General features: G+C 41.9%; 1 protein-coding gene across 2 annotated transcripts; it reads right to left on the minus strand.

The window, feature by feature from the left end:
* Positions 1 to 322: 322 nt before the first annotated feature.
* CNDP2 (carnosine dipeptidase 2) lies at positions 323 to 15,422 on the minus strand. 2 transcript variants are annotated; one of them, XM_014870926.2, is made up of 12 exons: positions 15,328 to 15,422; positions 12,614 to 12,710; positions 11,523 to 11,666; positions 9,171 to 9,333; positions 7,541 to 7,629; positions 6,444 to 6,644; positions 5,591 to 5,675; positions 4,867 to 5,027; positions 2,824 to 2,988; positions 2,180 to 2,321; positions 1,447 to 1,594; positions 323 to 1,021 (listed from the first exon to the last, which is right to left on the minus strand). In XM_014870926.2, the coding sequence occupies exons 2-12, from the start codon at positions 12,671 to 12,673 to the stop codon at positions 952 to 954; spliced, it is 1,428 nt and encodes a 475-aa protein (XP_014726412.1). In that variant the 5' UTR covers positions 12,674 to 12,710; positions 15,328 to 15,422; the 3' UTR covers positions 323 to 951. The 2 variants fall into 2 exon arrangements, with proteins under 2 accessions (XP_014726412.1, XP_088028623.1); XM_088172497.1 differs by having other exon boundaries at positions 15,324 to 15,387.
* Between the last annotated feature and the right edge of the window lie 11,095 nt (positions 15,423 to 26,517).

Raw genomic sequence — 26,517 nt, forward strand, 5'->3', positions numbered from 1 at the left:
CTGTTTATGCCTACAAATTCCATTCACTCCCTTGCAGTATTATCAGTTATGCTACAGTGTGATGACTTGGTTTACAGAGCCAAAATAAAACGCTTTGAGTTCATTCTCTCTCAGGAGAGCAGGAGTTTGCAACATCAGCTTCAAGTCAACAAGTTCTTACAGAGCCAGAGCCCAGGAACAAAAATTTGGATTCCCACAACATATAGCCTGTGTAGCCATGTTGCTCATCTGCCTTTATAGCCACGCAAGTGCCCCTCCCAAATTCCCAAAGATGCTTTCCCTTCCAAACCATTATTTAAACCTTAGAGACCAAGAGCCAAACTACAGTATGATTATTTATTATTCTTTTTTGGTAGTACAAAGATGGCTTTACAAAAATGGCTAGTAGTCACTACCACAGTGAAATTTGTTACAACAAATTGATTCCCTGTAATCTGAAACCTGCAGGCAGGAATAAACTTTAAGAGACAAACTCGTCTTCCAAATCACTCAGTCAGCAAAGACGGATGTCTCACTACAGCTTGAGCACATTCCAGTGTCACCTCAATCTTTACTACTTGTTTCCAGGACATACCCAGGAATAAGAACCTCAAATAGGCTGGAAGTTCTACCACCACTGTGACTGCTTAAACTGTTGAGGGCAAACCATTCCTCTTCATTTACAGGAAAAGTAGATGAATACAGCAAACTGAAGTGATACAGAAGGGACAAAGATGCAGTTCAGGACTGCTGACCACTTAAGGAATAGTCTGTTCATTTAAAGTAAGCATTTAGAGAGATATTTTTGGTGTATCATGTTCTTTGTCAAGTGGAACTGCCTGCTTCCCTCTCCCCCACCAAAGCAGTGGAGTGCTGGTAGAAAAGGGGAGCTATGCAAGACTTGGTAATTGATGACATTTTTCAGGAAAATTCAGACTTCTGATCCATAAATCAGAAGGTGAAGTGTCTAACTTAGTCCTTCAGCTGGGAAACTTCATAGAGGTATGCACCAAGCATCTTCACTCCCTGGATGTAGTTGTACCTGCAAAGAAGACAATTTCCTTTAGCAGTGTCTTCAGTGAGCTGCATTTCTAGCAGGTGTCCTTTCTGCAAAGTCCACATACCAATCCTACACATGTGACAAACTCTACAGGAATTGCTGCTGCAAGCAACAGGCACTACTCCCCAAACCCCTACATCTTCACTGGCAAGACAGAAACAGCACACTTAGGGGAAAGGGTAGTCAAGCTTAGAGACCAAAATATAAAAACCTGCTTCTGGTTTCAAAAGTATCAATCTAGAAATGAAGATTCAGCTACAAACTAGTTACCCAACCAATCCATCATTCTCTGCTGGGGAGGCACATTGCCATCCAGAGAATTAAACCAAAGCAAGAGCTCAATTCTGGGTGTTTTTCATAATACCAAATGCCAAGAGACTCCAGCACAAGAATAAATATTCTCTTACCTATTTAGCTTTTCATTTTGAGAGTGAGCACCATCATCTGCAGCTCCAACAGGAAGCAGCATGACATTCTTGCCTGTGGCTTCTTGAAAAGTAAGGGTAACAGGAATGCTTCCTCCCTCCCTCGTCAGGTCTGGTTCAACTCCAAAAACTAGAAAAGTGATATTCTAGTCAGTTTGAAGTCTGTATTTTTTTCCACAAACCCTCACTTAAGCCATCATATACCCATCTGTACCAGGTGCTGGCCAAATGAGCCAGATTGCAAAGGCCACAAAACTGTGGAGCTTCTCCCCACAGATGTAACACTGGAATATTGTCACTGTCAGAGTTACACACCAACACTTCATCTGAAGGCCTGTCTGTACTCCAACACGAGTTGCTCTAGCTGCCCAATACAATCTAGCAAAACTGATTAAGAGGAGTGCTGCGAGGACCAAACTTCATTGAATTCAGCTGAGCAGGTGATCTGAACCAACAGTCTCATTCAAAGCAACACCACACCAACAAACATGTCCCAGAACAGAAGAAATGAATTTGATATCCAGTATCTTTCCTTCCTGTACCTCAGATTTCAGTTTAAAGGCTGCAGATGACATGCTTCCTCACTTACTGAGCCAAAGTTATTAGATATGAGCGCAGAACATTAAATAGTCAGCAAGCACAAACTCCTCAGTGTTTGAGGTGCTGGAACAAGATATTTTTAATCCTACCAATGCCAAGTGAAAAACCCACTGACCTGTCTTCATGGCCCTCCTACCAGCCATGTAGTGGGGGTGGTTGAAGTCTGACACCCAAGGTTTTCCACCATGGCCTAAGTATACTTTGAATTTGTTGGGACTCTGCAGCTCTGCAAACTTTGTGTTCAAGTAGTCTTCAACCTGTAAGAAAGATTGAATGATCTTATCTACTGTTAGCATTTGTATGAGCACTGGCAAAGTTCATATTCTAAAAGCATCTTAGGGACTTGCAGGTCACTACAACCGTGCAGCAGTACTTCTCCTATGGCTCTTATTTCATAGCATTCCATTGACTCACTGCTCTGAAGTCAGGCAAATTAACAGAATATTGTAGAACTAGCCAGTATGTCAAACACTGCTGCTTTTGAATATGCATTTCTGGCAGCCCAAGTGCTCTACAATTAGGTTAGCATTTACTCCTAAGCCCTTGAGTATAGAGAAACTGGGGAATTAAACCATTAGAGTCCACAGGATTCCCTCAATTATCTCATGTTGAGATAACAGAAGGTAGTAGTACAGAGAAGATGGTAGGAAAGCAAATGAACAGAACTGCTTTAGAAAACAGAAAACCTCTTCCCCAAAGGCAAGGTGATCAGAAGTTTACAGACACTTGTTTGGATAGTAGCAATCCATCTCAACATACATTCTTTGTCACTTCTTCAGGAGTCATGTTTGGCACAAGCCTGATTGAGAACTTGCCAATCACTTTCCTAGGAATCACAGTCTTGGCACCAGAGGCTGAAAAGGCTCCTTCAATTCCATGGAGAGACAAGGAAGGGTATCTCCACCTGTGCATGAGGATCTCTCTCTACAGAAGCCAAGAGAAAGATGCAAGGTTACATGAAGTTTGACAGAGTTCCCTAAACTAATGTTTCTTCAACCTCGTAAAGAATTGGCAAGAAATAGGGCTTTTTCCCATGCAGAAATGCAGCTCATTGAAGACCACTCAAGCTGTTACCCCCATTAAGCACACATTTTGATAACACAGCACCTTAAGAGACTCAGCAGTTCTAGTTTCACTCTTCTAGCTCCGTGGAACTTATGGGACATGACCAGTCTGCTTCTGATAAGGACACAAGCACCATTTATAAGGTGCTCAAGCACAGTTTGTAGGGAACACAAAGCTTTAATTCCCACAGCCTCAGGACAGGCAGGTGCCAACATCACCAAGACACTGCTTACGTTCACATTTTCTAAAAGCCTCACCACTGCTCAGACTGAGGCTTACAGTGCACTTTTCTTTATATCATCAGCCGTATTAAAAAGCCTGAACTCCAGGTTGATTAAACTGACCACCACTGTCTTCCAGGTACATTTCATGCATTTCCTGTTACCTTGGACACAGCTGTTCAACACACTGGATCCTGAATTCATTGCAGTTGAGTTGCCCTGAGCAGACACAGGTATAGTGTCTCCAGCATGAACTTCACTGAAGAAATGCAGGATGTAGAAATTTTGTGTCCTTTATGTTACAAGTTTATCTTTTTCCAGGTACAACCTGCTCCCAACTTTCTCTCAAAGCAAATTAGCTGTCACAGTTCAAATTTCTCAAGCACATTTGCTTCTCATATGGAAGTTGCAGCCCTCTCTCCCTAGCCCTAAAGCCCTTCTTGCATGTATGCAGCTTAAAAGCCTCTTAGCTGGAATTTCAGTTAAGCCAAAACTGAACAGCTTCAGTTCAGTATCACAAAGAACATCTTACCAGCTCCTCCTTATATCCAAGCTATAATTCATCCATTACTTTAAAGGACAAGGCTAAGCAAGGAAGCCTTTGTGCTCCCAGTTGATATAAACCTGAGCATGTAAAGACAAGGCTGAGGATATAAACTGTTACTTATAACTATTTGAGTTAAGTTTGAAGTCTCCTGACAGTACTAGGATAAAAGACAGACCTGTACATGTAAACTTGCCTTTTACAACACCTGTGTCTGCTTTTTATGACAGAAGATGTATTTACATCTAGGGTTTTAAAATTAGTATGTAATACCTGTAACCTTGTAAGAGCCAATGCTGTTAAAAGCATTCATTTGGAGAGCTCCCAGGACAAAGACTTAACTTTAGACAAGAGTTTATTGAGCTTGAGATTGTTCAAAGATTTGGGTTGCCTAGCTCAAGATGACAAAACAGCCCTTGTTTGCCAGGTTTAGGAATATGTCCAGCATGTCAGCCATGAATTCAGCACAGCTAGGTTTCAAGCTCTTTTCTTATCTAAGGAGCAATCATCTCTGAGCAACTACTTTATTTCTGATAACCCACTGAACTTCCTATAGATGTAGAAAATCAGATATTTTGTGTAGACTGTCATCTGACCTCTGGAAAGCTGCCAACATTCTTATCTACCATTAAGAGAACAGCACTAAAGTTCTGTACAAGCTTCAAATACTATTTCTACAGAGTAAGGAGCAAATTTAGAATTGTCAAGACTGCTTGAGTTAAACATGGGATAACCTAGAATAAGTTTTCAAGCATCTAACATTGGCAGTTCCTCTGCAAAATATTAAGTATGCCATCAACCATACAGTAAGCAAAATGATCCACATGACATTCTCACCACTTTGAAGAAATCAGATTAATCCTGGTGTCTAAAAAATTACTTAACTACACACACATCCACAGAAGCTTGTTTCTGTCTCCTACTGATACAGACAGCTTGATCTAGACAGGGTAGAGGAGGAGTGCAACACACCTTTGCATCATGCAGAAGTCTTGCTGCTCCTACATCTTTTGCATATTCTGTCAGGTCAAAATCAATGTTCTCATATAATGCCAGCTCCTCATCAGTAACAGGTGCCACTGCTTCATTAACACCTGGGATGAGGATTTTCCCTTTCTTGTCTACAAGAGAACCTGTAAACAAGAAGCACTTAATATCAATATTCAACCAGAAAATACAAGATGTCATTGCTAGAACACTTTCCTTGGGAAACAGAAGTCTTGGCCTTTTGAAAACTCTAAATGCAAGGAAATTCAGACTTTTATTTCCCAGAGCATGCACCACTGAGCATGAAAGACACTTGAAAGAATTTGCCTGTATCCAAAATATGCACATGCTTGCTAGTGTATTCAATTCCACTGCTACATTTTGCTAGCTGTTTGAAGGTAGGATTCCCAAAGCGTTCAATATTACATCCATAGCAGAATGAGAAGACAGCTGACTTAATCAACATGAAAATTTGGAGCAAGGTTTTAGGGAAAGCTAAGAGTAGATAGACAACTTCTGGCAAGACCTTCACCATATTCACTTCTGTATCTAAGGCATTAGCTTTGCATACCTGGCAAGCACCATTTCACTGGCCACTGCTTTGCTACTGCAAACAGCCCTCAGTGACTCCCTCACTGCAAACTCGGTCATGCTTGCATGGTTCTTGCTCCCATTTTAAATGCATTCAGTGAAACTTGTGTTTTCTTACCCATCAGAGCAATGAGATCTGTCATGGCCTCATGTACTGAGCCACCATAAACTCCAGAGTGAAGGTCTTTGTCACAGCATTCCACCTGATTGAAGTGAATGAAGATTCAAGTCAATTTTAGCACAGAGATATTGCCATGTAGGGAGGAGACCACAACAGCCAAAGCCCAGATAGAATGTGATCTGACCAAGGGTTAAGGAGTGTCCCCATCATTTGTCAAATCCAGAGGGTAATGTAGTGTCAGGGGATGAAAACAAGGCAGAGGTATTTAATGGCTTCTTTGCCTCAGTCTTCAATATCAAGATCAGTTGTCCCCAGAATGCCCAGCTCCCTGAACTGGAAGTTTATGATGGGGAGACAAGGGAAGCCCATAATCTATGAGGAGATGATTAGTGACCTGCTATGTCAATTAGCTACCCACAAGTCTATGGGCCCCACCCCAAAGTATTGAGGGAACTGGTAAAAGAACTTGTCAAACCACTTTCAACCATCTACTAGCAGTTCTGGTTAACTGGAGATGTTCTAGCAGACCAGAACAGCACAAACGTGACCCCCATCTATAAAAAGGGTGTATGTGGATGAAGATATCTATGCTATGAGATAATCATTCAGTGTAAGTGCTGGCTTATCTTGATTCACTCATCTGAAAGCTATCTCACCCACTCAAGTATTAGACAGGATAGCAAGAGAAGGATGTTTGGACAATCAATCCAGAAAAACCATTCCTCTTAAGTAGCCTGTTTCATCTTTTCTGAAAAAACAGTACTGGCACGAAAAGATTTGCATCACCACTCTTCTCCGGTGGAAAATTCAGTATAATAATACTGGACTTGCAGTGTATTTCAGCACTTACCTCTATGAAGTAGTAGCAGACACCTCTCAAACCATATGTAATACAAGGCTTCTTCTTGCCTAGCCAGTAGTTGTCAGAAATGCAAACATAATCCACATCTTTAAAGAAAGCATCTCGCTGAGAAAAAATCAGTTCATCAAGGCCTTCAGATCCTGATTCTTCCATACCCTCTAGGCAAAACCTAATATTTACTGGAAAGTCCTTTGAAATTAAAAACAAGAACAGATTAAGCATGTGAAAACACTTGAGTCCTTCAGTAATTTTCATCTGTTGTGTTCAAAGCAGAAAAATGGACATGGCTAAAATAGTTCCAAGACAGTGGAATCTGTTAATTATACACAAACTAGATTAAAGTTTGGACTGTGCTTATGTTGAGGGCACTTATACCACCCTCCATTTGATGGAATACAAACTCTTCAAGAAAGAAACTTGTCCTCAAACCCCTGAAGCATGGGAACATAGGAGAAATCTGTTGCCAAAGGTAAGCCACCAGGCTAGGAAAACTAATACAGACCACAGGAATTGCATGCCACAGTACAAACAGAGCTATCCTGTCTATCCAGTCTAGCATATTCTATATACCTAGACAGCAAATGAGAACTGTTTATTCCTCTCAGAAGTGATAGAAACTTGTCTTGCAAGATAAAGCAAACACCCTGAGCTATTTCTGATTGCACATTTTCTTTAACAGATGTAAGCAAAGCTCCCAATTTTAGTGTTACTAAGTTAACCTCCTCTTAGAGCCCAGTGGCAGGGAGACATTAATCTTTGATAAAGGCCAAAGCAATTTGACATCCTTAAATGATAGTGATGCCATTTGATTATTCCTCCTGCTCCACATGCTTGCATATGTATTTTCCTTCCTACATATTTCATTAAAGGAAAATTGTTAAAGTGCAACCTAAGCACCTATAAGACTAACTTGTCAGCAAGTCAGCTTAACCCTACCAGGAAAGCAGGGAATTTACAGGATGATTGTATCATTCCTCCCATCAGCTGAATAAGCAAGCTTCTCTCACAAGGGTTTGTGGCTTGGATAACATTTATTGCTAGACTCAGCTGCATGTGAAAAAGCAGATTATGTTTTGGGCACATACCTGGTTAGTTTGTTGATAAGCCTCCAAGGCATTCAGCCAGGCAAGCACTGGACCTTTGTCATCTGTTGATCCTCTCCCATACAGCTTTCCTGTAGAGACAAGATACAAATTAACCAGCAAGGAAAAAGGTTAGTATGAAGTTTCATCTCTTGCCTAGAGGAGAACACATTTTTTGATCACTTTTTTAACCCTACTTCTATAAAAACAACCTTCATTTCTGATTCTTCATAAGCAGCAGTTTTACATCCTGCTTCACATACCCTTCCAAGTGGGATAGGTACAGGGGTGAAATAGTTCTCCCACTTACAGAGCTACCCCACCTCTTCCCCCAGCTGCTCCCTCAATAGAAGATTATTATAAGCTAGGAAAAGACACAGCTGCCTTATCCTTCACAATAATATAATTTTCTACAAACACCTAAGAATAGAAACAAGTTTTCTGCTTTTAACAGATATCTATCAAGTATTATCTTCAGTTCAATAATTCTTAGTCTGAAGAGTAAAAATTCAGTAGCTAGTGACAAATCACTTCTCTGGATTCTCCAGATAAAAGTGGTTATCCCTAGAAAGGAATTTAGTCAAAGACAAGTTTCACAGGCCAAGGGAATGCAGTACATGCAGGCCCAGAAAATGTAGTACATGGGATCACAGCAGAGGCAGTAATCAGTGCAACTCAGCTGTGGCTACAATCCCTCAGCACTCCATGTAACCAGTGACAGAACAGACTAGACAGCTTGCAAAGGTAAAGAGCCATTGGTGAATGTCTCCTGCATGGCCAGGCTACACAGACACAAGCCACAGCCTGAGGCAAGTATAGGTCTTGCTAGCAGATGAGATAATGCAGTTTAGTAGCTTGGATTCTGCTGCCTATGACTAAGTGTCCAAGCAGAAGTACTAGTTAGCACAGATACTCCTTTTTCTGGCAACCAATACTTATGCAACACGAGTGGTTAGTGTCCTATTGATATGACCATTAACACTGAGTAAGTATAACAACGAAGCTGATGGTAGCACCAACTTTCACTAGAAAAGAAAGTTTGTCTTCTTGACTGCAAGCGATGTTGCTTCAACAGGAGATACTGCACCATTTCTTCATCCCTATTTATGGGAGAGGGACAAATTTTGGGGCACTACCTCCACAAAAGAGCTTCTGTAATACTCATAGTAGAACAGTGAAACACAAAGCAACCCAGAGAGGCTGCTGTGCCACTCCTGACTCCAGGCATAAAGAAGTTGTGTTCTTTTGTGTTTTTTCCTCAGTAATGGTTCAAATTCCTGCAGTCTGACATGACCTTACAAGCTTCAAGCTGTGAACAAGGAATTAGTTCTAAAAAGCTCTCTACCAAAAAGCCAGCAGCATGGAAGGCAGCAGTCAAGATTGCACCATAGCTACAAGGAAGAAAACATGCAAGTTACAGCCTAGACTATCAGAAAAGGAAACAATCCCAAGAGTAGCTGCGATTTTGCAGCTTGACTTTTTTACCATTTCCTCACCTGCACATTTTTACATCAACTATACCAGTTCTTATTCTCCTTCACCCTTTCAATCAATGGCACAGCTTAGGAACAACTGAGGAATACCACACTTGTTATAGAAGTGTTCACCAGTTTGTGAAGTCCACTGGTCTTACCATCTCTTTCTACCAGTGTGAAGGGCTCACTATCCCAGCCATCCTCCAGTGCTGCTGGCTGAACATCCAGGTGACCATACACACAAACTGTCTTTTTGTGTGGATCTGTGCCCAGTGTTCCCAGAACAACTGGTGGTAGAGGGATCTCTGATCCATCAGACAGCTAGAAATAGGACAACAGAAGTTATAATAAAGCATGGAACTTCTCAGTTTTAATCACACATATGTATTGCTTTAATACTATGGAGGTAATGAGAGTAGAGGCACAGACAACTAAACAAAACTAATCTACTTAAACTGATTGCCAGAAGCAGGGTGCCCAAGAAGACCCGATGGCATCATGCCCATTTCCTGACAAGTCCCAGTAATAGTCAAAATGTTTCAAGCCACTTAGAACTGTTAGCTTTAAACTACTGATCCTACATCAGATTTTAGCAGAGCAAGCTGACTGCATGCCAAACTGCTATATCTAATGCTGACCTAAGCATAAGTGATAAACTCCATTCAATATTGAGTCCTGTGTTGCTTGTCACTGCACTTTCATCCTGTCCACAGTATAGCTCTCTGGACAAACATGTCCTGGCAGTGGTAAGAGTAGGTGCAACATCTGCCCACACCCAAACAAGATCAGCAAAACAGACATTTCTCTGTACTAGCCTACATTGTTACACTAAGGGTAGGGCAGTGCCGATGAACTCAGTTCAGGAGTTCAACAGTTGAACTTGGTTTAATCCCTTGGAACACCCCATAAGCAATTATCACACACTATTCCCAGTCAGTAAGTATTTCCCTTCCAGAGAACATGTACTTCTACACTCTGTTCAGCAGATCAAGATCAGCTTTGACTTTTTGCTTATATGGGTCCCAAGCTCCAATTTTTTATCAACAGGTTACATGGTCCTTGTAGCTCTGTCCATGCAGCTCTACATGATTAAAGCACTACTACATGAATTTACAGTAATCGATACACAACAAATTGCTGTGCAGCAGTAAAGCAACTTTGTTCTGACAAGTCCAGTTGCTTTACTTTGCCCTTCACAGATATAGCAGCAACACTGACTAAGCACTCTCTATATTTAATATAAAACGGAGCACTGAAGGTAACCCTTGCAGATGGATTGAAGTTACCTAATAAAAATATTACATATAAAACTCTAAAATCAGTTCTTGCTACCAAAAAGTTACAGTGATGAAAAAAACAACTTTGTCTCTGAATTAATCAAAATGCTTTTAATTAATGGGGTTTTAGGCTGTAGGTAGTAGCAGAGCTAGAATTAACCCAAGATTCCCTCCCAAGTCAGCCCTTTTCCTGCTGGAACCTGTAGCTACAAACAGGTGTAATCCAGTTGCCCAAAGTAAGAAGTGCTCAGAAGGTTCCCATAAACACAGATTTCACTCAGCAGTCTTTCACACCAATTAAAAGGACAATCTCCTAAAACTAGTAAACATTCCAGTACAAGAGTTTTAATGCCACTACCCAAATCCTAGTCTAACAATTTTGGTACAGATCTTACTCTGAGGCAGATAGTGGCTGGGCACTTCAAAAAAGGAGCATATCAAGCAGATATGCCCTATAATGAGATTATCATTACCATTCTCATAAGAACATACATTTCTCAGGGGGAAAAAAAAGCCATCTGGAAACCTAAAAATGAGGAGGGAAGTCATTCTTTTAATTATACTTTTGAATCTAATAAGGGAGCAATGCAATCCTGTTACAAATGTAACACTTCAGAAAAAGTCTTTCCAAAAGTCTTTAGGCAGATTTACTGAAACTTCAGTCAGTATCTTTATAATCTGTGGGTCTAAGGATCAATACCAGCCTGTTGTTTAAAACAGCTAACAATTTTGCTATCCTATGCTGCACACACACCTCCACCTTCCTGCCTGTATTGTGCTGTGCATATCCCTGGACTGCAGGATACACAGACACTTGACTGTAACCTGAAGGCAGCTCTCACTGGGCACTGGGGATTACATCACTTGCATGTCCTTGACTTCATCTAAAAGTGCATCAAGAAATTCTCACACAAAATCCCTTCTGTCAGTGGAACTGAAAAGCTCAAATAAAATGAGAAAACATTTCCATGCATGGGATCTGCACAGTATGTTGGATGCTGGTTGAATGCCTGCTAGATGTTGCACAGCTTGGAGGTGCCAGTATCTGCAGGGACATAAGAATATCCATACTATCCTCTTTCTTTACAGTGATAAGACCAATAAACAGCCTTTAATGGAGTCTAGGTGCCTTTCATACTGAGAACATAAGAAACCAGCACCTTCTCATGAAAAACACCTTGTCTTCTAAAGAGATTTTTTCCTTAATTAAGCCGAATGGAGATGCTCACGTACCTTTTGTTTCCCAATATCCATGAGTTTGGCTGTGCCTCCCAGTCGCTCAATCTCCTTCGCAGCAACCTCCATCATGCGCTTGATTTCACCCCTCTTCTCTGGCCATGCTGACACACTCTGGATTGCCACCCACTCTGCCAGGCGCTGCAGAGATGGAAGAGCTACAGGTTTTACTGCACAACAGGCACCATGCAAATACCACCACACCTCGTAATTCAACAAATACTGGTTTAAGTCAAGCTCAAATTGGGGCAAATCAGCTCTGTCCTCTGCTCAAAGAAGAACTTTTAACCATTAATATTATCCTCAAAAGCTTTCTAAAACTTCACTCGCCTACAGCTGTCCCTGCTGCATAGCACAAAGTCTACAGATACATCAAGTAAGCTTAAGAGCATGACCACTTTTGTTTATTGTGCCTTTTTAATTGCTGTTCTTTAAGTATCCAGCACTAGCTAGTCTTTTGGGCCTCTCAAAAAGGCCACTTGAGCTTTTTCCCCTCGTGTGAGTTCAGCAAGAACAACTGGCAGATCAAGCTGAACTCATGGCATAGTTCATGCTTGAGCTCACAGCACTGATTCCTCCACGGGTGAAAGGGATTACAATACAACCTGTAACTAAACAGCAGGTCAAGCAGCAAAGTACCTCTTTGGAGAGGGCAACCTCTCCCTCTGCACCCCAGCATAAATTGTTTTATACAAGAAAGCTTTGTTCCCAGCCTCATTTATAATATATTTCATCTCCCATCTCCAAAGGGAAGAAACTATAAACCTAGCTTGGCATCCAGAAGCCAGTGTCAGCTTACTGCATCTCTGAATAGGTCACCAGCTGCACTATACAGTAATAGATAATTTCCTAATAAATTTATTATGGACATTAATGTTTTTGAACAGAACTATGCCTAAATTTAAGAAACAGTTCTCTGGCCTGACTCAAATCCCTCACACTTGCTGCGTGCTCTCCTCTCTCACCCATTATTTGACATTATTACTGAGCATATCATATAGATGTAGCAACAAATTTGGTTTTTGACCACCTAACTTCTAATATTGCATAGCTGTCCACACTGCAGGACAAAACTCAAAAAAACTTACCTGAACATAGAGGTCCTGGTGTTCATCAATGTATTTAAAGAGGGTTTCAAGAGATGACATTTTTGGACTAGTTTTCAGAACAGTGTTGCTGAAGATTCTGTAACAGAAAAATAGTTTTCACAGGTTTAAGAAGTGACAGTCAATAATCAAGAGCCACAGGTGACTTTCACCTTTCAGCTTCTAATACCACACACCAAGCTGTACTAATATAAAACTTGAGGCCTCTCCCTTTCATGAAATTACCGCAGTGGAGTGGCTAAAAAAAAGCATATTTAAATTTCAACACCACTCTTTCTGCCTCTCCCCTCAAAATAACTTTCAAAGTTAAACTGAGAAGTCTTGTCTCTAGAGATGCTTCAATGAAATCATACACTTAATTTTACTGCAGACTTGCAGGCAAAATGTTACTCAAGTAAAATGCAACTTCAAAGAATAGACTTCATTAGGAGTTCAACTAATAGCATGCCATAGGCTTGAATGCTGGTAGCCAGGTCCAAGAAAGCACCACACTTTGTGCTCTGCAGAGGTTAAAAGCAGGCAGCTGGAGAACTGTGCTTTCTTCAGCCTTAAGTCTCAGCCTGCCACTCAGATTTCACAAATAAGGTCAGAATGAAGCCATGGGAACAAAGGCCAGCCCCAGAAGGTCATAAGCAAGTGGTCAGTGACTACTTCAGTGCTATCACTTCCTTATTTTGTTTTTATTTCAACTGAAGGTCATGTGAGAAAACCCAAGACCTCTCCCCTTTTCAGTTTTCTGTTTTCCTTACTACTCTGAAATACTGAATAGAAATACTGGCCACTAAACCAACAAAGCAAACAAGCTTCAGCTGAACTCTCAAGTTAGAACCAAAGATACAGCACCTCATTTAAGCCAGGAAAATAATGAGCTTTACAAATCCCAGAATGGCTAAGGTTGGAAGGGACCACTGGAGGCCAGCTGGTCCAAGATGTGGACCTACAACACATTACTCAGGATAGTGTCCAGGAGCCTTTTCAGTAACTCCAGAGACAGAGGCTCCCTGAAGGGTGAGCTCTGGAATCCAAGCGCCTGAACTAGGAGGAAAAGCTCCGGTGTCCATGTAATACAAGCACGTTCAGCAGCTCCAGCCACTATGATTCAGTATTTTGTTGAGTCAGCTTTATGCCAGATCCTTTAAGCCTTTCTTCTGCTTCTACATGGCAGTCACAAGACAGTTGTTAAAACATCTGACTGCTTATCTTAGGATTTCTTGAGTAGCTGACTACGCTACATCTCTGAAAAAATCCTTTCCAGCAGCAGGTTGTCCCACCCAATATACTACAATATAAACTCCACCCCAAATTTCTTTCAAGCAAGGTTGTACTTGCAGAGATACTGGTGTTCAACATAAAAAAACCCTTTCCCCCACCAGAGATAGCATCGACTTAATTTAAAGCACCCATCAAGTTTAAATTTTGATAACTAGTTTTACACAACCAATTAGAACAATCCCAAATCACCAGACAGGTAAGCATTCACTTCAATAGTCATAACAGGTGAAAACTGAACACCTTCAGAGGACTACACAGACATAACCAAGTTAAAGCAATGCTTCTCACTGAAGCCGGGGTTCCCTAATGAAGCCACCCTCCTGACATGCAGTTAGAGCTCAGGCAGGATTCATGTGAAGCTTTTCAGAAAACCAGCACACAGGCATCAATCAGCCCGGGGCATCTGAGCCTCCCCTTCACTCAACCGGTTTCTACAGCAACCCCAGGGCTGCAGCTTCACAGCACGGACACAAAACACTAGACTGACACTCAGTCCAACACAAACAAGAGCTGAACTACGTGTTAAGTCAGAGACTACTAGGGCTATTTTAAATATTACCTTAACCATAGTTAAATAATTCTGAAATCACAAGGGTATTGAATCATACAAGTCACACTGAAAAGCTGCAAAGAAGCCTACTCCTGAAAGTTTTAGACTACAAAAAGTTAAGTATTGGTTACTACACAGCAAAAGGCTGGATGTTACTTCCCCCTTCGTCTTCAAAATCAGGGTTTGAACGTCCTGTAAGTCCTCAGAATGGACACCTGAACCCTTCCTACCTATGCAGAAGAGGCTCCACAGTTTCACCTTTCCACAGGACTATAGAAGTTGCACCTTAAAATAAGGTGACCCAAGAAACTATCATTCCACCATTACAACTTCGCCCTCTTTATCCACAAACAACATTAGATCCCAGAGGAGGGCACTGAACCGAGTTAAGAGCGCTCTATGGCCACCATTGAGCTCTACGCTCACGTCGCAGGCCCAGTACTTCGGGCCGAGGCTGACTTAAAGGTTAAACGTGGGACTTTCTTTACAGGGTTTTGCAGCCCCGGGACGAGCTTCCCGCAGTCTCCCAGGTCGGTGACAGCCTCAGGACGGGAGGGAAGGAGGCAGGAGCGCGGCGGGCTTCCTAAGGACAGCCCACGGGGAGAGACAGCGGCAGTGAGGAAGGGGACAGGAACGGAGGGGCACAAGCAGCGTCTCCCCGGGGCAGCCGCGGTGCCGCCGCGCCCCAAGGCCGAATGGACGCTCCACATCGGGGCACACGGAGCAAGGCCCGGCCCGCGGCGGCACCGCGCACCCGGCATTCCTTGCTCCTCCCCTCCAGGCCGGGCAGAGCCGGGGCGGCCACGTACGCCGGTGCCGCAGCACCACAAAGCCAAGGGACCCGGTCCCCCCGACCCCTCCGACACCCACTCACTGCGAACGCGCGGTCCTGACTTCCACCTGAAGTAAAGAGAATCCCGCACTCCACGGCCCTTTAAATACCACCGCGCCAGCCCCGCCCCACGCCACGCCGGCCAATCCACGGGCAAGGAGCGCCTCGGGGGCGGGGCTTGAGGAGGGTTGGGGCGGGGCCTCGGCGCGGGGCCGCGGCCTGCCGGGGGGCGGCCCCTGTGGGGCGGGGCCCGAATAATACAGCGGTGCAATACAGGGAAATATAATATATAGGTGAATATTACATGGGATCTAGGGCAGAGAGCAGTCTGGACAGCTGAATTGTTCCAGCCCAAGCTGGGAATGTCCTTATGATCTGCCTGCATTTGGTTTAGATAGGTTAAATTAATTTAGATCAATTTAGATAAATTTAGATTTGGTTTAGATAGGTCCCTAGAATTAATAATTAAGAATTCTAATCATAGAATTAATTATAGAATATCCGGGGTTGGAAAGGTTCCACAAGGGTTGTCAATTTCCGACTCCTGGTCCTGCACAGGGCATCCCCAAAAATCACACCATGTGCCTGAGAGCACTGTTCAAATGCTTCCTGAACTCTGTCAGGCTGGTGCTGTGACCTGTTCCTGTGCTCAGACAACCTCTGGATGTAGAACACTTTTCTAAAATCCAACCTAAACCTCCCCTGACACACCTTCAGCCCATTCCCTCGAGTCCTGTCACTGGTCACCACAGAGAAGAGATCAGTGTCTGCCCTTCCTCCTCCCCTCATGAGGAAGCTGTGACTGCAATGGGGTCTGTCCTCAATCCTCTCTTCAGGCTGAACAGACCAAGTGACCTCAGCTGCTCCTCATACAGCTTCCCCTCAAGGCCCTTCACCATCCTCACAGTCCTCCTTTGGACACACTAATGGCTTCATGTCGTTTTTTATACTGTGTCACTCAGAACTGCCCCCAGCACTGGAGGTGAGGCTGCCCCAGCTCAGAGCAGAGCAGGACAATCCCTCCCTTGCCTGGCTGTGATGCTGTGCCTGATGCCCCCCAGGACAGGATTGGCCCTCCTGGCTGCCAGGGCACTGCTGACTCATGGTCAGCTTGCCATCAACAGGACCCCCAGGTCCCTTTCTGTGGCACTGCTTTCCAGCATCTCATTTCCCAGTCTGTCCGTACATCCAGGGTTGCTTCATCTCAGATGCAGAATTGGGAACTTGCCCTTGTTAAATTTCATAGGACTAGTGACTGTCCAGCCCTTTTATTTATCAACATCTGTCTGCAGGGCCTCCCTGCCTTCCAGGGAGTCATACCTCCTCTCAATTTATTATCACGGGCTAACCAATTTAATATCATTGGTTGGATAAGGGAAGTGCAGTATGAATAGTAAGATGAGAAAGTGAAGTGAGGTCACCTAATGAAGAGTTCTCTGAGCTCCTAATAATGGTGGAAAGGAATAAAGTAATTTTACATGCAAGAAGATAAAAATTCAGGTAAGACTTGCTGTTACCTTATGCCTGCCCTGCATGAAGCCAGCATTTATAAGATGGGACCTGCTGCTGTTCATTAATAGCTCTGATATGTATGGCTGCTAACCATGCATGGATGTAATAATTTGGTAACTCATACTGGTTTATAGACATTCTTAAAATAAATGTAAAAATGGCAGCTGGCCGTTGGCTGTAGTAAAAGTATTTGTTACCTGAATTACTGAGGAAGGTTCACCACTCAGTCAAACCTATTGGGCAATGCCACAAATATTAGAAAAAGGGCTGTTGAAATTTGCTGAGGGCATAAAGCTGGGGAGGTGGAGTCAGTACAGGAAAGGAACAGCTCAACAACCCTGAGGATCACAGAAAGAAAACCAGGATGAAATTAGGTAGCTGGAAGCTCAAGAGCTGAAAACAGTGAGAAACAGTGGGGCATATTAGCTGGTCTGTGAGCTGCCATGGAGGAGACCTATGTAATTTGGGAACTTGGCTAGTGGTGCTGTGTGGGGTAAGCACAAGGCTGGTCTGGCCACAGGCCATGCTGAGCTGGAGATTCACAGGCTGATGCCAGCCTTGGTTTGTCCCTAGGGAGTTGCCTGGGGCTGCCTGATGCACCTCAGACACCCGGCTCCTGGCTGGGATGGGATGGGACAGTCCCTGGCTGCCAGGCTTTGCCCTGGCAGGCCTCCATGGGAAGCTCCTGCCACTCCTGGCAGCCTAGACTCTGGGGAGCCCCTGGCACCAGGACACCTGACACTGTTCTGGGAGAACAGATGGTAAAATGTACCCCAAATGGACATATGGAACTTAGAAACTGGAGTAAAATTTCTATTTGCACTTATATTAGGAAAATTTTTGCCTGGAAGCAACAGGAAAAAAAGATTTAAAAAATATTTTTTTTAAAAAGGAAATAGAAACAGCTTTTAAAAAGCAGTTCATTGCATTTATGAAGGGTATTAAGTGACATGACACAGGATGTTTTCTGCTGACCTATTTTATTCTCATGTTCCCACATGGAAGCAAATTCTGGTACTTTTTTCTCATGTTCCTTAAAAAAATTCACAAACCAAAATAAGAATTGAGGACATGAGCTGACAAAAGAAAGGCATTAAAGAAGTATTTGTTGTGTAGCAACTACTGTGTATTGTATTATCCCAGTTTTCTGCAAGCCTGTATTGATCTAAATCCACAAAGGATTATGTGAAGAACAAGCACAAAAAACACACAGTAACTTACCTGAGGGAAAACAACATTTTTTGAAAAATAATAGACCAAATTATCAGCTTTGAGAGCCTTGTAAATTGTCTTTATGGAAACACCATTTTGTTTTACAAGGCTGTTAATTTGGAGGTGAAAATAACATATGCATACATAAAAATCCTTTGGGAATAGAGGAGAAAGGAGGGGTGGGAAAAGACACATTTATCAGAAATTATTTAGAGACAGGGGATGACAAACAAGGTACTTTATAAAGAAAATACAAGGATACTCAGCATTCTCTGATTCTGACAGAGATATCTAAACATCTAAGCTTCTCTATTTCTCTTTTTACTATGTTGTCTTTGAAATAGTTTTGTTCTAAACAAATAATTTGTAGGTACTTGTGCCATTGCTTTTAATCACAGGGATGTAGCACGTGTGAGTCAGCTGAAGCAGTAGCAGCAGAGTAATTGAGGAGCCTGAAACATAAGCACTGGTCTGGGAGAGGACAGCTGTGTGAATCAGGTTTTTGGATGGCTGTAGACTGAGCCACAGGGCTGTGGGAGGCCAGCAGAAATGCCATTAATAGTGTGCCTGTCCTTTCTGAAAAATTCCATGAGAAATGATGAAAGGGGACAGAAAGTTTTTATGGACACTACAGCAGACATGCAAAATCTCACTCTCACTTCTTTTGAAATTAATTTCAAGTGGTGATCATGTCCTTATTTGCAGGTGTATGCCATCTAAAAGTTTCACATTGTTCAATTTTTTTTGTCTTTTCTCTTACATGAGATAAGTCACAACATCTACTTTAGTACATGTCTGGGCATCATAGAAAACTTGAATTAGTTGTCTTCATCTTCTTTATTGTATATTGCTATTTCCTGCTCTGTCTTCCCTTTTTCTTTTTATTTTGTACATTTCTGCTTACGTGATTCACAAACCCAACTTTCTAAGCATTGGTTGCTCATACTACTTAGGTAAACTTCTAGACTGAAAGGGAATATTGTAAATATGTGCAGAACAATGGAGATTTGTTGGATTTATTTACTTTCCTGCAAATAATAGTTTTTGAGCTATTGACAGCAAATTTAAAGAAGAATGTTTAAGGAATAGCTTTAAGGACTTCCTTAAGGAAGTCCTCACTGGTTGCTTTAATCCCTGCTAAACTCTGTCCTATTTATATCACACCCATGTACATGTCCCTGTGTGGACATTTTGACTCCATTAACATTGCTTACCTTAAGTACACCCACTTCTTCTGAGTTTGATTTTGTTGACTGAAGGTGAACAGAGCCGCTTATCCCTGGATATTGCATTGCCACTGACATTCCAGCAATGTTAGCCTCACCTATTACCCCTGGCTTTTCAAAACTAGGTGGCCTCAAACCCCAGACTCATTTACAGGAATAGCACTAAACCAAAACAAATCAAAGTATAATTTACTACCCAGTCAGTACTTTGGCTTCAGAGGTAATCTTGCTCTGGCCTCCAAAAAAGCAGGGCTGCTTGTATGATGTACTGTAATTGTAGAGTGCTGAACACTTGGGTATGTTCATGGCCTTCCTAATCTACATATGCATATGTGGCATGTAGTAATTAACAAGCTTGATCCTCACGAGCTTCTTCCAACAAAATAATTTTTTAATAGGTGATTAATCAAATTGCAGGACAGATTACACTTAACTTAGACTTAACCATGTAGAAAATGTTGATGTTTACATAGGAGAGCCCAGTGTGGGGGTCTGTGTACCCAAATCCCTGGTCAGAACCCAGTTAGAATGCTCCATAGGACTTCATTGGACTCTGCACTCAGCTTTTGCTGTTGTGAAACGTGCCCACAGAGGAATGCTGCAACTGAGACAAGAACTGAATCAAAGTCTAGAGTCCTGGTCCTGTGATCCTTCTTTCCATCCTTGCATAATGGAGCACTAGTGCGAAATGTAACCCAAGCAATAGTAAATGCTTTAGGACCCTTCTCCCTCCCTGTGCTCCTTCCCTTCCTCTACTATTTTCTGACTGCTCCTTTTGTCATCTTCTGTGTCCTCTCACTATGCTGAGCCTGACAAGTGGTGGATTTATATTCCCTGTGGCTCCTTCCAGTCCCATTCAGAACAGAGACATCTGCACTGGTCTTCCATGAGCCCCCACAGTGTTGTGCCACTGTGGAGCAGACAGACACAAAGGGTGGCTCTGTGCTGCTCTGCTAGATTGACTCTCTGGCTTGACTGCCACAAGCATGAGGAGCTAATCTGCCCTGCAGTGGTGGGTTGGATACTCAGGAGGCCCAGCATGCTCACAGAACTCCTTCCTCACCAATCCCTACAAACCTCTTCCTGTCCCCAGCCTCCTGGCTCAGTGGTTGACACATCAAACTTTTCTGCAGCTCCACTAGCCCCTATATCAATAAGGTTGTCACTTTCCTGATTAAAAAAAGACACTCAAAAGCTTGCTGCAACTTTAGATCCTCTCGTATCTTAGCAAAGTACCAAAATATCCTGGATTAGTCAGCCTTCAGCAATCACTAATTGCTTAACTAAGCCAATTCAGGACACCATATATCTTGAAGTCTTTCATTCTCGGCACTAGATTTATCTGCAAACCATGACAGCATAAAGTAGAATACCAGGGTCTTGCTGTGCACTGCTGGATAGCTCTTTGCTCCTTTTTTCCTGGCTTTATATAAGGTGGTTTTGCCCTTCCCCAGAAGTGCGATTTTGTTGAGCCTGTACACTGTATTGCAACCTGTGTTTTCCACGTCCTTTTCTCAGGATGCACCAGTGAAAGGTTGGCAATGTCACTGTCAGAAACATCAAAACTAACCTGTCTAGAGGGCTGGAGAGATTCCCTCAAAATTAGAGACAGTGGAAGAGAGCCAACAAAAAAAAAAAAATTACAACCTCTTCCCCCTCTTCTAAATTCAGTGCTCATATTGCCCAGATATCAATGTGCTTTTGGCAGCATTCTCCTCCTTACATTGCCCTCACATAGTCCAAGAATAAGCAGTCTATTTTGGGTATCTTGTGCTCCGTGAGGGTTCTATTCCCACTTCTGATTTTGAGGCACCGATTAAAGAATGGTGTGAGAGGCTGTTAGTAAATTGCTCTTTTCCAGCACCTCAGGACTGGCTTGCAAACTGCAGAGCCAACATATCTTCGAAAGTCATTGAATAGGCATGCCAAAGATTCCTTGCTTGCTGAAGTGGTAGTCCAGCTGTGCCAGTGCTCCGAAAGGAGTAAAAAATGCACCTGCATCCCTTTGTTCATTGTCTATTCCTCTGCCTGAGGGACTAAAGCACTCTGTGGTTCTTGTTGTGCTTGTCCTGGTACTCTGCATTAATGTAAAAAGCCAATGGCTCAAATGGGAATGATGAGATGTGTGTCATGTAACAGGCACTTGTAAAGGACAGGCAAGCAAAGAGTCAATAACGCAGCTAGATGAGCTCTGAGTGCAAATGAGAACCACAGCCCTTGGGCATCACTTCAGTCCAACACTTTTCTTTGGAATGACCAAAAATTCTAAGTGCAAAAGCATTCACCCTTTTCCTGCTTAATCTCAACTGTCCTGTATTTCATTCCAGTGTTTCATCACAACTCCATGCCCAGTTTATCCATGCTGAAAGTGCATGGAATGTGCCATATGTGTGAGTAGATGCCGTTTTCAGTTTCTCCTTGAATATATTTTGGGATGTTGGGAGATTTTATTTCAGTCTTTTATAAGTTGTTGATTTGTCAATGTGAATGAGAAGTATTAAAGAGGTTTGGCCAGCAATGCATGCTCTCCTCAATAAAATGGAGCCTAAGTGCTTCCCCATCTGGAATTTTACTCCAAAGATGCAGCTCTGTAGGGCTGCTTCTGGTATCTCTTGTGGTTTCACTGTGGTTTCATTCCCCTTCCTTTGGTGGATCTTCTAACTCTTCCAGGACTGAGGATCACAACCAGAACATTGTAATTCCTGTTTTTCATTTTGGGGGACTTGCTATGAGTTCTTTTGCTAAGAACATGTGTGTGTGCCTCTGTACAGCATGGGCTGTACAATTTCATTCTATGCAGGAAACAGGGAGCTCTAAAACCAGTGAATATGAAAGGTTGTCCAACAGTGGCATCTCTGCATATTCCTCCTTTTATGTTCCTTTGTGTAAATCAAAATAAAATCCAAGTAAATCCACTGATTCTGGATCTGAATTAAGAACTTTTTGGATTTTTTTTTCAAGAGGAAGAATGCTGTTGCTAGAGATGGGGGAAAAGGATTTCTAAAACACACCAAATCTTCTGAGGAGAGAGGTGACTGTCAGAGGATGTTGGTGGTAGACAAGGGCTATGAAGAACTGAAAAGGTAAATCATTGAAGAATAAGGAGAAAAATGTAAGTAGGGAAGAAAATGGGATTGAACTGAAGACAAATGACAGAAAACAGAAGATTGTGCCAGTGGAGGAAGTTACAGAAATCTGTTTCTGAGGCTTCTCAGTCACCAACTGTTCTGCTCAAAGCAGGAGAGAGCACCATGGCACTCCTTGGTTGTTATATTGGCTGTTGGTGCTTGTAAAGCAGTGACACCCCACAAACAGGCCTGGCCACCAGAACCACTCAGGTTCTTGGAGGATGCTTGCATGTAACAGGAGGAACATTGTACAGTAGTGGCACTGCTGCTGCTCAGGCATCTGGACGGGATCCCACACACAAATTCCTTGCTCAGGAGTAACACAAGAGAATCACTTGCACTAAGGGATGCTTAACCTTGATAGAGTTATGAGCTGTTTGTTTGTTGTAAGCAATACAGAAATTGAACAGTCTACTCTTCCCTAAACAAATGTCATACAACATTGGATGCATGCAAACTAACAATATATTATCTAAAGAAAAGCTAATTACTTGTAAAGTCTGATAGAAAATTGGATTTCACTAATGGATCATTTTGCAGTTTGCTCCATGCCCAAGCTATTCATCATTTGCAAGGAACTGCAGTGAACAGCTTCAAGGAAATAACTGAAAGTAATTAAGTTTTACAGAACTGGTACTGAAAATCATCCATGATCTTCCTAAACCCTCTTTTTTTTTTCTACTTCAGATTTGGATTTTTAGAAGAGAAGTCAAAAAATGGACATACTCATATGTAAATGTATCATGATCTACTGTATGTGATGGCCCCATTTAATTTGATTTTTAAACATGCAGTACTATAGTGCACAGCCCTTAAGACAAAACAACAAAGCGAAAGAATCAGAAAACTACTATAAATTAAGATTTGCTTATGTAAGTGGAGAAAAGCAGCACATATTCTCCCTGAAAAGTCTATTTCCAGATTACAAAACCTTTCGTGTAGTATCATAAGTATCCACTTGGTGGTTACTTGTGCCTACAAAGGAGATGCTTTTTTCCATCTCTAAGAAGCAGTTTTGCTTTCCATTTCTCTTCTAGTAACACACAGCATGCAGACCTCTGGCTGCATTTTACAATTTATGGCATAACAAGATGCAAACATGGACTTTGGGTATCCTAAGTATCTCTTGCCAGTAGAAACAAATTTTAAATCAGTCTGGTGCAAATTCCTAGCATAAACTCATTTCAGACTCTGCAGCCATAGAGCTGGATTGATTTAATCTGTGTGACAATATGGTATCTTTTCTCATAGTATCAGCTGTCTAAATGTTTTTTAATGCACTGAAATAATAAGTCTGGTCATTTGACAAGAAAAGATGACACTTAACTTTTTCTCTTTTGAGCTTCCACATATCTAAATGATCACAGCCCTGTGAATACCATCTGTTTATTATGTGTAATACTCTGCCCATTTAAATTACTTTAAGCCATTCATGTAAATAACAGCCCAATGCCAGACAGAATTAGCTTATTATATAGTGGGGTGTTTCTTTCTACACAGCTCTACTACAACTTCTAAGGATTTCTGGAATTGCTTCAGACACTCATAAAGAGAGGCTACAAAGAGCCAGATTCACTATTGGCATAATGAGATCACTTGGCCTGAACTTGATGCAAAGACTGGAAATTGCACACGAAAAGACTGGGAAACAATCTTAGCATTTTCCCTTCTTTGTTCACCCTTTCACACGCTGTGGACAGACATACAACATGCCATACAGCAGCAGATTTCACTGGAGAGCATCCTCTTAGGCTTGGAAAATTGCTGTCAAGCCGCTGACTCTAATCCCAGGCAAAGAAAATTCCACTTATAATTCCCCTCGCAAACTGATTAAGCTTCGTCGTACAGCTAATTTTCCTTTTGGTGACTGGTAACATAAACAGGCAAAGAATGTAGCAGAGAAGCAATAGGCAATATTGCAGCACTATTTGGGATATGTGGACGAAAAATCCAGAATATTTTTTACGTCTTAATTTTTCCATCTCGTTTGAAGAATTACAAGTAAACCACAATCTGCTACAGTGATTGCCAAGGTGTCTTACTGGCTTCTTCAGGCAATACTGTTTCCAAATGAGAAGGAAAAGTTGGCACGAGGTTAATAAAGAGATTAATTGAAAGGGGATAGATGAGAAGAGCAGGACAATTAAAGTCTGCTATGTGGAATCTAGAAACTGGTAAAAGGGAAAGAGAAAGGTAATATCTTTGGCTTTCCTGGGCAACTATGCCTAAGAAATATTTCAAAAATTAAAAAGCAAACAGAAGAACATATAATTTTTAAATTCTATTTATACATGGGAAAGCTCTTTCTGTCTAAACACTTGTCCTTGTTTAAATCAGTGAATTATACCAGGCTTTTCCCTTGCTCACAAAGCTGTACTCTGTATTTTATACTGTGCCATTTTTCTGCTTCTGGTTCACAATGTGACCCAATAAACTCACTGCTCACTGATGCCATAAAACTTCTGTGAGTAGTTTGCAACACACTCTTTTTGATTAATGGCATAAATGAAAAAATACATTTGGATTCCTCTGGTAGACTCAGTACTCTGCAGAGGAATTTCACTACCTAAAGGGCATGTTCAAACCTATGTTTAACCTTGTGAGGTTTTCTCACAGCAACTTTGCCAAAGGAAAAGAGAAATAAATGTATTTTCAAAGTCGATTTGAACAGCCCTTAAAAGTTTCTTGACCTCCTGGAAGGAAAATAGGAGATTCATACATGCCTTGTGAAAGTTTAGCAGGCATGTATCCTATTTCCATAGACAACCAATGACAGGTGATAAAATCAATCAAAGAGAACAGTAAGTCCTAATGAACCAGTTTTACATTTCATTTGCTTGAGTGCCAAGGTAGTTCTTAATGGCTGATTTACTTTCTTTCTTCATGAAGAATTCAGTAATTAGGAAAACCAGCTCTAACAGCATAATACGACTTGAGCCTGCAATGTAGTTCGTGTCTGAAGGTGATGAGAAATGTGAGGGCTTAGCAATTCCTTGGGCTGAGGATTCCTCATGGCCCTGGTCTGAGGAGCTGCTGAGCCCCTGCAGAGGCACCCAGCACAAGGGGGATGCCATGCCAGGCTCCTACCTGGCTGTGCCAAGGCATCTCACTCCTGGCTACTGAAGCCTCTGGTTATTCCACATCTGAACTGTCACTGGTGATGTGCAATTTTGTGATGTGCCCAACACAGCAACGAAGAGGAGACCAATTTGATGCTGACATTGTGCTCTAAGCACTAATTCAAAGACTAATTGGGTAGGAACTAATTCAGTTAGTCCTGGACTATTTTTACTGCCCCTGATGTTGCTTGCCTTAATTCGACTTGTAATTTCTTAATTTCTTAATTTCTCTCCAGTTTAATTCTCAGTCAAAATGAGAATAGGAATATAGCTTCCTTTGGGAACACAGGATTGCAATGTGAAGCAGCCACAGTTTATTACGTACAGAAAGCAAAGGTTCTCTTATGCAGAGGGGTTTTTAAAAGAAAAATTGCTGTGGCACATAGGGACTCATAAATATATCTATATAAAATTCTGTTAGTCTTAACCTTGAAGCTTAGGGAAATCTGAAATTAGACTTCAATTTTGCAGCTAGCAATAGATTGTTATTAAAGGCTAAACCACTTGATCCTAAATCACCTAGGCTTTTATCTTTTACTAAATCCAAGCTTTCTGGGTCAATTTTTGACCTGTTCTGAAGCTCTATACGTACATGTGTACAAAAACGTATGTGTACACATACACATTTACCAGACTTGTCCAGCTTTTCACATCCACTAAAGTCAGTGAGATATTTAAGAATTCAGAGCCTGAACACCTAGATACAACCCCTTCCCCTGCCTGAATGCTATATTGAAATCTGTTGGGAAGACAGGGCTTTATTTCCTGCAAATGTTTCCTATGGGATTTACCATAAAATGGAACTGGTGAACTACCCAGTATAAGTGTCATACAACTTGCATTTGCTTCATTAAGCTCCGTTCATCTTGTACTTTTATTTTTTATTAAAACTATTGAAACTACATTAAAACCTATTATTATTTTCTTAGTTTACTTCTTCATATTCTGTAATTTCACAGCATCCAATACCTGCATGTTAAAGTTAGAATTGCTCCTGCTACAAGTAGCAGCTGTTTCCAAACCAAAGAGGAGGAT

This window comes from Sturnus vulgaris, chromosome 1 (genome assembly GCF_052056855.1).
Source record: "Sturnus vulgaris isolate bStuVul1 chromosome 1, bStuVul1.hap1, whole genome shotgun sequence".
Lineage (NCBI taxonomy): Eukaryota > Metazoa > Chordata > Aves > Passeriformes > Sturnidae > Sturnus > Sturnus vulgaris.

Coding starts and splice junctions, on each gene's coding strand:
- CNDP2 (XM_014870926.2), bottom strand. CDS start 12,673: ATGTCATCTCTTGAAACCCTCTTTAAATACATTGATGAACACCAGGAC. Junction 9,334..11,522: donor TGGATATTGGGAAACAAAAG/GTACGTGAGCAT, acceptor TCCTATTTCTAG/CTGTCTGATGGATCAGAGAT. Junction 2,322..2,823: donor CTGAAGAAGTGACAAAGAAT/GTATGTTGAGAT, acceptor TCTTTCTTACAG/GTTGAAGACTACTTGAACAC.